The sequence below is a fragment of the Eutrema salsugineum genome, unplaced genomic scaffold (genome assembly GCF_000478725.1).
Source record: "Eutrema salsugineum unplaced genomic scaffold, Eutsalg1_0 scaffold_5, whole genome shotgun sequence".
Taxonomy (NCBI): domain Eukaryota; kingdom Viridiplantae; phylum Streptophyta; class Magnoliopsida; order Brassicales; family Brassicaceae; genus Eutrema; species Eutrema salsugineum.
This window is the reverse complement of record NW_006256612.1, coordinates 1,300,537-1,312,685: the sequence shown is the minus strand read 5'-3', so window position 1 is coordinate 1,312,685 and position 12,149 is coordinate 1,300,537. Positions and strand designations below refer to the sequence as shown.

At 34.5% G+C, this 12,149-nt stretch overlaps 1 protein-coding gene across 1 annotated transcript; it reads left to right on the top strand.

Moving 5' to 3' along the window:
• The first annotated feature begins 4,232 nt into the window (after nucleotides 1–4,232).
• Nucleotides 4,233–4,927, top strand: LOC18991684 (ethylene-responsive transcription factor ERF022). The gene has a single exon (XM_006415002.2). The coding sequence runs from the start codon at nucleotides 4,300–4,302 to the stop codon at nucleotides 4,849–4,851; it is 552 nt and encodes a 183-aa protein (XP_006415065.1). The 5' UTR covers nucleotides 4,233–4,299; the 3' UTR covers nucleotides 4,852–4,927.
• Nucleotides 4,928–12,149: the final 7,222 nt, after the last annotated feature.

The following is a 12,149-nucleotide window of genomic DNA, read 5'->3' as shown; positions in this document are numbered from 1 at the left end:
AAAGAATTTTTCGATCAAACCCAATATGCTTCACAGATATCAAACGAATATCAAAGAGGTAAAAAAGTGGAAGCTCCAATCGTCGAACCTGTCTGAAGGGAAGAAATTACGGTTCAGGCATGAAACCATCGACAAGAGAGAGAACTGAATAGGTTGGGCGTGAAATCAAATGTGGATTTAGGGGGAATGGAACCTGAAAATGAAGAGCTCGATCTGCCCAAAAACATCGACCAAAAATGTCGACCAAAAACAAAGAAAGAAAAAAATGGTCGACGGAAAATGATAGAAGAGAAATCTGCGCAAAAACAAATGTTAGCCAATCATATACGGCCACGTCGCCTTAAGAGGCAGTCTCTTCATGCTCTTCTCGAACAGCCGGTTCGTCGAAAATGGACTTTTTCATTTATTTTAAATCATTTTTATCTAAGAAACTGGCTATGAAACTCATCTAAACTCTTAATGGATATGGTCTAAGTCATATTGAGAGAAATATATTAAAATAGTAAAATGCAATAGCCAGTTACGTAAACCAAGTAATTATGTTAACCAATATAAACCGAGTTGAAACCCTCTATGCAAGACAGAGTCTCTCTCTATAACGATTCCGAAACAGCAATAACAAACTTTTTTAAGCATCTTCTTCATTACGCTTTATTGCTTTCACTTCACTAATAAGGTGATGTAACTATGATACAAATATTATTTATTGATTAGAATTATTTATGGTCGACATTTCATATAGAGGGAGACAGACAATGTTAACATACAAACTACCGTGTTTCCCACCGCTGGTCAAAGGGATTCTTTTCACGCACGTGCCCCCCAAAATCGAGAAATAATTAATGATAGTACATTAATAATAGAGGTACAGTACATGATAAATCCTACAATAATGAAAGGTACATGATAAATCCTAAAGTGAAACACTCTTTTATTCGCACAAATTATTGCTTTTTTTATATATATATAGTCAGGAGTATATTCTAATTTTACTACGAGCAATCCATTCACCAAACTTTGTAATGAATTTAAAGCATTAAAGCATGACACTAGCTATGTCGACTGATCAATTGGGAACTTTTAGATAATTCTACATTGAGTGAGGATATACCATGTCTTAAACGAGCAAATAGAAACCTTTAATCCACTACCTTATCACTTTATTTGTATCGGATATCATCATTACTTATATTTGTATATAGATTAAGTGATTAACTACTTAATTCTTAATTACTTTTAAGTTCAAATCTTATATATAAAGTTGCTCAACTTTTCTCTATATGCTTGACACATCAGTATTGGAGAAATGACACATGTCACTTAAATTTTATTAACAAAAATTTAATATTACATTTAAAGCAAGAATATGAAAAGTTTGTTTTATTAATTGACTTTTAACTATATTTATATTAATGTTAAACAAAAATTTATGTTATAACTAATTAAAAATATTGATAGATATGTATTTAATTTTTATATAACTGTAAATTACTTAATAATATTCAATATATATTTTAAATTATTTTTTAAAAATTATTTATAATAAAATATTAACAAGTAACAAATGAAATGATGATTTTATTAATTTAAATTTTTTTATTAATTGAGTATTATTTAATATTTGTGTAAATGTTAAACAAAATTTTATGTTATAACTAATTAAAAATATTGATGATATTTATTAATTTTAATATATCTCTAAATTATTAAATAATATTTAATTTTTTAATTTTTTAGAATAAAATATTAACAAGTAATGATTATATTAATTTCTATAAAAATATATAAAAAATTGAGAAACTTGAAAATAAAAACCGTGTGTGGATATTCACCTAGTAATATTAAAGTAAACATATGAGCGAGTTCAAAAGATTAGAATGGAAAGCAATATTTTGTTCTATTCATATGGTAGGGCCCGTCGAGAAATATGGGCGGTGAGATTGAGACCGGAGACCTTTTTGACCACCGGATGGTCCTGGTCCGTACGGATTGCGATACGGTGTGGTGGGTAGTTAGTGGCGGTGGTGACCATTATGCAGCCACGTCATTCAACCATTTTCTTTTCTTTTCTTTGTGGAAAATTCAAATACACGAGGTTTTACTATAAATCAATAAATTATTTGGATGACAGGGCATCTTCTGGTGATCTGGCTTTAGTATTAAATCGTATTTTGGTTAGTATAGATGGATTTCTTTTTCTCCGCACCTTCTGGTTATGAGCAATACAGTTTTTTTTTTCTTGGTCAATTAATTGATAGTCTATGGGTAGTTACATATATACTATTTTATATTCTTTAGAATAGATGTTTATCACATTCACACAGGCTGCAATCACATTTGCTGTCAAGTCTCGAGCTTTTTTTCTACATCTTGACTCTTAAGATATATAGCATACATGTACAAGTTCAAAAATCGTTTTATCATAGTTTTATTAGATCATCATCTCGTTGACAACAAAAAAATAAGAATAATAAGATCATCATCTCGTTTAAAAAATAAGTTCATCATCTAGATTTTTTTTTATGTTAAATGGTTTGCTTCAATAAATTTAATAATGTTTACAAAGGAACCCGATGAAATTAAACCACTCATCTATTACAACAACAACAACAAAAAGATAAAAAATACCAGCACGTTTTTTTTTTCTTTTTGAAAGATTTGCTTGAATAAATTTAACAATGGAACCAGATGATCTATTAGACTATATTTAAAAAAAAAAAAGTGAAACCAACACATAAACCAGAGGCAAAATGACTGGATGAGGATATATATAATAACGACTGAAAATAAGAGACTACCCGAATAGTCATTTAGATTCTAGAGCTCAAGGTCTCACCAACATTTGTTCAAAACAAAGAAAAAGTTTAACCAAAACATATAAAGTGCGATTAAAAGATATAACAAATTGTTTAACATAGATAAATACTTGAAATTTGAAGCCGAGACAAAAAAAAAAGACGGTATTTGCATTTCAAAAGGCAAATAATTTTACGGTATTTGCATCTCAATGTTTTGAAAATTTCTAAATAATGTAGTAATTTTTTTTTTGAACTTGTATGATTAAAATTCGAATTTAAATAATAATTATCTTTTAAAAAGTGATATTTTTGTGCTCACGAAGGTCGAAGTAACGCGTTCGTCATCAGATTTGATATATGTTTAAAATGGTGTCTACGAAGTACGAAGTACTCCACGTCAGATTTGATAACATACAGTTCTAATCAATATTTTACTCTAAGCGCTATTTCCCAACGTTCTCTTATGTTAAGATGTTTTTAAAAGATTTTTTATTTTATTTTATTAGTTTCAGTTTTTTAAATTTATATTTATTTAATATTTTGTGATGTAGTATTCTTTTTATTCTTTAGATTTTTTAAAAAATTTGACTACATTAATTAAACAGTAATATATTATGTACAAAATGAATAACATTAATATATATATATATATATATTCTATAATTCTCTTATTTTTTTTTTATACGAGACTTCAAAAAACAATTCTCTGACTCTTTTATAAATTCATGTCTCCTAATCTCAAATCTATATATTAAGGCCGTTTGCAACTATTTGGAGCCATGTATTATAAAATATATTATATGTGTATTTTAAAATAAAATGATAAAGACCCAAATTATAAATATTCGAAACCATAATTCTAATAGATTTTTAATTAAAACAAAATTATAGAATAAAATAAGCAAATTAGAAATATAGTTTTATAATAACGGTTATTTTTTTGATTAATAAAATAACTGGGTTAAAATTATATTTTTATAATCATAGTGGTCATAAAATACTAAAAAAAATTATATCTAAATACAAATTTTTCTATATCACTTATTGAAAATTTATATTTATAAAAAAAATATAAATTAGATTACAAATTTTAATTAAAACAAAATTCTCATACGGATGCACAGTCTAAAATCTAATAAAACTTAAAAGCAGCGTCTAATTACAGAATGCACCACTTAACGTGTTAAAAAAGACAGCCTTTCCAAAAAAAAATGGTACAATATAATATAGATCTATCCATTCATTTTAGAAATTGACACCCATGCATGCATGCCAGCATAATCCCACTCCACACGTAACTACGTGGGAAGCTCACTTCACCTGGAACCAAACAAGCCTTCCCACAAATTTAATGACTTTCTTTTATTTCTCTATATATACAAGTCCACTTAAACACGGACTCTATAACATTCTATCTTCCAATTATTAGCACATTCAAATATTCAATACACACACTGACACACACATACACTATAGTACTAAACAACCTTGTATTAACAACATGGAAAACAATCATGTTGGTCAACAAGAACACCGCTTCACCGTTGACCAAGTGTCCTACAGAGGCGTACGCCGGAGGAAATGGGGCAAATGGGTGTCGGAGATCCGAGAGCCCGGTAAGAAAACCCGAATTTGGCTCGGAAGCTACGAGACGGCTGAGATGGCCGCAGCGGCCTACGACTCTGCCGCTCTTCACCTCCGAGGACGTGGGACACATCTCAACTTCCCGGAGCTCGCAGACAGCTTTCCTCGGCCGGAAAGCTCTAGCTCCGAGCACGTTCAAGCAGCCGCTCAGGGGGCAGCACTGATGTTGAAACCGGGTGGGTCTACCGAACCAGATACCGGGTCAGCTCAGGGACTTTCTCGGGTTGGATTGTCTCTGGATCAGATTCAGGCTATCAATGAGTTTCCGTTGGACTCGCCGAGGATGGGATGGATGCAGGATTTTGAAGTGAATGATTACGAAGAGTTGTACGGACGGTTTTTTGGTCAGTGTGACAGAAATGAGTTTTTTGAAATGCAGCAGCTTCAATCCATATGGGATTCTAACTGATATTGATATTTGATTATTTTTATGATGTCACCAACCATTTTAAGGATTCGATTTTACGGATTAATTATTCAGTGGAATATAATATATTGGGGACTCGAAATGTCTTTCTTGGATTCAGTTTATTACCTTCTAACAATGAAGACATCATATTTGCCAATGTGCTTGAATCAAAATTTTAATTATTTCTATTTCTGAGCTGCTGGTCTGCAAGATAATATCTCGTATGGTTTATATGAAAAAATGGAAATAGATTGACGAACTAAAATTATTTTTTGACATCAAAATATATTAAATATCGTAAAAAAAGAAGTCTACATCCCGTAATATATAATTTTATATTTTGAAAATAAAAATTAAGGATTAACAATTTATATTATTCTGATCAGTTTCTTTAAAAGAGATAAGCCCCAAAAAATGTTGTGATTTTCGAAAATAATAGTAATAATAAATGTGAAAAACAGCCAAATGGGTCAATTAGAGAACTGAATTCTGCTTTAGGAGTGTCAACACCTAAAACTAACCAATTTGCTGTTGGTCCTTTGAACATTTCTATGCATTAAATATCTTTCACTATTTTAGGGTGTCATGTGACATATTGAATGTATAATTAGTTGAATATATGAGAAGATCATTATATAGGTTTCTATATAGAGTTTCTGAGAGTAATTTCAGGAGACTGTATACAATAATGAAGAAGTGATTCTATGGATGATATAATGTGAATGATATTTGTGGATATTTTTAATACACCCCTTTCCAACTCAAAGTGATGATGGAGTGAAGGAGACAATGACTGCATGAGATTGAATCATCTATGACGAATTTGATTGGAGTGAAGAAGCATTGTGTTTGAACAATGCTGTTGGCCATATTCACCATAGAGTGCCAATTTTTAAATGGAGGGTGGAAGGACTTTTGTTGTGTTTTGGAAGCATAAGGCTTGGTGATTAAATAGAAGCATGTAGGTTTGAAGCAGTCGTTGACGACTTAAATACGAGATCAACTTGGATCAAGAACAACATTGATCGTGTGGAAACATATAAAATTTAATGAAGGTTGAATCGACTTGCACCGTGAATATTGATTTTGGATGAGCTATGGCTTAAAACTACAAAAGGCTTGGAAACCAAATTAATGTCTTAAGCGATACACTATAAATTTTTGAAAGAAAAAGAAGTTGGATCGTAAGATCGAAACTCAGGAGTATAACCCACTTCGATATCATATTGAATAAGAATATGTTGAGTTGTATATACGAGAAGATGATCATGAAAACAAAAGAAAACAAGACAGAACAAAATGTTGCAAACAAGAGTATGGAACTTTTTTTTCTACTACCACGTGTTTAATCTTCTGATTGGCCTATTTACTTATGAGTTGGAATCATTCTTACGTACGTACAAAAAATAAATGTAAGGATTGATCAAATTCCGAATGTAAAATGGGCTGTTTGCACAAATTTAGAATCAAATTCCGAGACTCCGAGTTTCCGTTGAGTAAATCAGTAGTACAAGATATGTATAATTTCTCTAAGCTGTGTATCATTTATTTATAGGAAGAAAATGTTTATCATTTATTTATCAAAGAAAAAAAGAAAGATGTGTGTCATTTATTCACAAGAATCGTGTAATTGCGTTGGTATCATAGTACACTCCGTGTGGAGACAGAAGAGAGTCAAGAAACGATTCCAATATGCCGCCCGAATCTCCTGGGGACCTACTTTACACTGACATCTCAGCTTTTAACACTTTTCTTATCCTTAATGTTATCTTCAAAAGTTTTGATATATTGATCAACCCATAAACAATATTAAAATTGATAAAGCTGGCGATCTATTTGTCCACGAAATGTATCATATAGCATCATGTGTGGCTGAAACTAAGACCCGTGTTATACCTTTTCCAAAAATAATTCGAAATCTATATATCTCCGAATTTTTATTTAAAAGAAATCTATGTTTCGATTTTTTTTTTTTTTTTGTGAGATATAGCGCAGGGTCTTATCTTTAGTATATGTACTTCTCGTGGGAAGTTTATTAGTGCCTCATGGTGATATATGCAATTGATACGATGCTCAATTCTTAGTAATACGATGTGTTTGATATGGCGACTCTTAGTATCACGATGTGTGATTGATATGGTGATATATCGGCTACACATGCGCATACATATATTTTCGAATTTTGTAATGTGTTTACATAATCCAGTAATATTCTCTTATATTAAAATAACCACATAAGTACATAACACAAGTACACAACACCAACACAAAAGTCCTTATTTAGTAAATGTTGGACTAATTTTAATAAAGCATATGGACTTTATAAAATTTTGTATGTGTGAAAACGAAATGGGTTTGGATTCATAAAGAGAAAGCCTTTTAGAAGGCAACATGTAAATGAGGAGGTGGGGAATTGTCCCACATCGGGTAAAGAAGGAGAAATCTTCTTGTTTATATAGGGAAGAAGACTCTTGGGAGTCTAAAAGCTGTTGGAAGGAGAGATGGTCCCTGCGCGCGCGTGCTCGCTCGCTCGGCTCGGCTCGGCTCGGCACTGGCGCTGGCGCTGGCGTTGGCGCGTGGCTCTTGGCTCTTGGCTCTTGGCTCTTGGCTCATTAACTATCTTTTTGGACCAGATTCAGATAAATGTTTGGGTCAAAACAAACATTTATTTTTGGAGAAATTTGTTCAAATATTTCCGTTAAAGAATATTCGTTCCAGATTTTTCGCCCACGATCACCATTTACTCTAGTCAATTATTCTGAGCGAGTCTCACGGAATAATTGATTTCGTTTTGACTTCAAAATCAAAACGGGCTCTTGTCTTGGCTATAAAAGAAAGCCTTCCCTTTCCTCATTTCTCACCAAGTTTAATACACAGAAAATTTCCAACAGTCTCTCTTTCGTTTAAGTAAGTTCCGAGAGTATAGCGTAGTATTTTTCTAAGTTCATAGATTCTGTTTTCGAGTGTTGCGAAACGGTCTCATGCGCGTTGTATCCTGGGACTCAAGAATCGTACAGAACCGTCACACTAACGGGCGATTCATTTGAGTTAAGGAAAGAGAGAAATATCGCCTCAGCGTTTCTTTGGGTTTCTTAAAACGTTTTTCAATCCTCTTGTTCCTCCTTTCTTTCCGGTTTATATCGTTCCCTCTGCAACTGTTTATCTGACTTTAGTTCATATTTTAATCGCTTATTATTGCTTATTACCGTTTATATAATCAGTTCAATCGCAATTTTATGTCTGTCCATTTTTGTGGTTTTACAGTCTTAACTCAAATGATTCCGCTTCTAGTTTATCACTACAATCGGATTTAGACTTTCTGCGATTTCATAAACGATCTTTATAAACGTTTTCCGGTTTTGAGCGATTACGGATTTGCGAATCATTTTATAGTGATTCCGCGAATTGTTTTCGAAACGATACAGACGGTTTTGCGAACGCTTTACAGTGATTCCGCAAAAGGGTGAAGGTTTCTGCAACGCTTTAGAGCGAGTTTGCAAAACGCTTTGACCATTTAAAAAACGTTTCAGCGAATGCTTTTACAAGCGAGTTTGCTAAACAACAGTTTTGGTTTATTTTAGATAAATCATTACTTCAACTGCTGTGTGTTAAATCGCACAAAACTGCTTTGTGTTAAATCGTTTACATACTGATACCTGTTCTTTACTACCGAGTCCAACAATAACACACCAATTTTGGGGGCTGATGCTGAAAATGTGGGGGCTGGTACGACACCAACTGTGACCCAAATCAGTGATGGAACCGAGGAGATAGCAAGGAGAGCTTTATTTAACTCTGGTCTTCCTTTGGTGCCTACATCCATTGAAGTCAACAATGATATTCCGTCAGCAGTCACTCAAGGGCTCATGCCAGACAAGTTCGATGGGAAAGGCTTCAAAAATTGGCAACAAAAGATGCTGTTTGCCCTGACCAACCTGAAGTTTGACAAGTATCTGACCGAGGACAAACCAACCATTCCGGCTGGGAACACTGATGTCCGCACACTTGCAAGCGTTGAGTCATGGATTCATGGTGATTATCTGTGCAGAGGATGGATCTTGGCCACCTCGTTGAGAAGCTGTATGGTGTCTACAGCAATGCCAAATCATCCAAGGCATCGTGGATGTATTTGGAGAAGCAGTACAGAACAGAAGATGCTGGCTGCCAGAAGTTTGCAACTGAGAAGTTTCTAGACTTCAAAATGGTGGATTCCAAACCAATAATGGATCAAGTGGAGCAGCTCCAGCTAATCTGTTATGAGGTAGCAGCGGAAGGAATGTCGGTTTGTGAGATCTTCACAACAAACGCCTTCATTCATAAGCTACCTCCAAGCTGGGATTCATTCAAGGCCTACCTCAAACACAAGAAAAAGGTGTTATCTCTTGAAGATCTCATCACCAGGTTGCGAATGAAGGACAGAAACCGCAACCAACATGGTTTCTCTCAGGGTTTGGGACACAATGCGAATGTGGCCATTCACAAGGGAAAGGGAAAGGCTAAGGTTTATGAAAAACCATCACTGAAACCTTCATCCTCCACGAATTTCAAGAAGAATGGAGCCTCACAAAAGAAGTTCAAAGGCAAGTGCCACAACTGCAACAAGCTTGGCCATAAGGCAGATGAGTGTCGCAGCAAGCCCAAGAATAATGGGAAGGTTCAAGCCAATTTCTTGACTGAGGGAGACCTTTGTGCTATGGTCTCAGAAGTCAACATGATTGAAGACAATCAAATGGAGTGGTTTTATGACACTGGTGCCACGACCCACATTTGCACTGATAAGGCAATGTTTAGCACTTATCAGGAGAGCAAGGGACATGAGCAGATGTTCATGGGAAACTCTGCATTTTCAAAAATTGCTGGTCGTGGGAAAGTTGTGCTCAAGATGACCTCAGGAAAAGAAGTCACTCTCCAGAATGTGAAGCATGTTCCTGACATTAGGAAGAATCTGATTTCCGGCACTCTCCTCAGCAAGGCCGGATTTTCAGCTCACCTTGAGGCGGACAAACTGGTGTTCAAGAAGTTTGGGGTGTTTGTAGGCAGGGGTTATGTGAAAAATGGACTTGTCAAGATGTGTGTTACGACAGTCCTTCGTAACAATGATGTTGCTAATGTTGCTTCTACTTCCAATGCTGTAGCCTCTGTGGCAAATGTTTCTATCAATGAGAATAACCCAGTTGCTTATTTGCTTGAGTCTTTTAATATTTGGCATGAAAGATTAGGACATGTGAATAATAAATCTATACAGAGATTAATGAACTTGAACCTAATTCTGAAAAGCAAACCAAGCAAAGAGAAATGTGAAGTTTGTGTACAAGCTAAACTCACTAAAACTCCATCACCCAAAGTTGAAAGAACAAATGAACCTCTAGGTTAAATACACACAGATTTGTGCGATTTAAAATTCGTACAAAGTAGAGGTGGTAAGAAATATTTTGTGGCATTTATAGATGATCACACAAAATATTGCTATGTATACTTGTTACACAGCAAAGATGAAACTTTGGAAAAGTTTAAAGAATATAAATGTGAAGTTGAGAACCAACTAAATAAAACTATCAAAATAGTTAGAAGTGATAGAGGAGGTGAATATGATGGACCGTTTAATGCCTTTTGTCAAGAACAAGGGATTATCCATCAAACAACTGCTCCTTATTCACCAGAATCTAATGGAGTTGCGGAACGCAAGAACCGAACTCTTAAAGAGATGATGAATGCAATGTTGCAGGAATCTGGGTTACCCCAGAACATGTGGGGGGAAGCATTGCTTACCACAAATTATATCTTGAACAAAATACCACACAAAGTCACAGGAAAAACTCCCTATGAACTTTGGAAAGGTCATGCACCATCATATAAATACTTGAAAGTGTGGGGGTGCCTAGCAAAAGTCGCAGCACCACCTCCGAAAAAGGTCACAATCGGACCAAAAACCGTGGATTGTATTTTCATTGGTTATGCACACAACAGTAGTGCGTATCGGTTTCTGGTTCATAAATCAGAAATCCCAGATATTCATGTAAATACAATAATTGAATCAAGAAATGCATCTTTTTCGAAAATGTTTTCCCATGCAAGGATAAACAACCTCATAAAAGAACTTTGGAACAAAGAGAAGCAAGCTCTTCTACAAATGAGGCAAGCACTCCTGGAACTTCAGAAAACTTTGAAGATGAACCTAGACGAAGCAAACGAGCTCGTAAGGCAAAATCCTTTGGGGATGATTTCTTGATGGTTCTTCTTTTAGAAAACGAACCTAGGACATATGCTGAAGCTATGTCTATACCAGACGCTCCTTTTTGGAAGGAAGCTGTTAATAATGAGATGGAATCTATTAAACAAACCCACACATACTACATCATTGATTTACCTGAAGGGTTTAAAGCATTGGGGTGTAGATGGATTTTCAAAACAAAGTTGAAAACTGATGGGTCAATTGATAAGTACAAGGCCAGGCTTGTGGTGCAAGGATTCCGACAAAAAGAAGGATTGGATTACTTTGACACTTATTCTCCAGTAACGAGAATAACTTCGATAAGATTGCTGATTGGAATAGCAGCATTAAGAGACCTAGAGATCCATCAAATGGATGTAAAAACTGCCTTTCTAAATGGTGATTTAGAAGAGGAGATTTACATGAAACAACCTGAGAGGTTTGTTATACCTGGACAAGAACATAAAGTTTGTAGACTTGTGAAAAGTTTGTACGGACTTAAACAAGCTCCAAAAAAATAGCATGAAAAATTTGACAGTGTAATGATGTCAAATGGGTTCAGCATAAATGAATGTGATAAGTGCCTGTATTTCAAAAATACCTCACAAGGGTATATTTTGTTATGCTTGTATGTTGATGATATGCTCATTCTTGGGAGCAACAAAGCCATCATCAATCAAACTAAGAACCTGCTAAAGAGCAAATTTGATATGAAAGATATGGGATTAGCAGATGTAATTCTGGGGATTAAAATCATTAGAACCACGGAAGGATAAACTCTGACTCAATCTCATTATGCTGACAAGGTACTTGAGAGGTTCAAAGCTTACTCAAATGGTACAGAAAAAACTCCTCTGGACCCTCATCTCCACTTCACTAAAAACAAGAAGGATGATTCAGTGTCACAACTGGAGTATGCTAGAGTGATTGGAAGTCTGATGTACTTAACAAATTGTATTAGACCTGACTTAGCACACACAGTCAATGTACTGAGTCGTTATACAAGTCATCTAGGACATACACATTGGAAAGGTATAAACAGAGTATTAAATTATCTTCGCTATACAAAGATTATGGTCTCCACTAT

Bases quoted from the DNA above. Each gene is read 5' to 3' on its own strand.
- LOC18991684 (XM_006415002.2), top strand. From the start codon at position 4,300: ATGGAAAACAATCATGTTGGTCAACAAGAACACCGCTTCACCGTTGAC.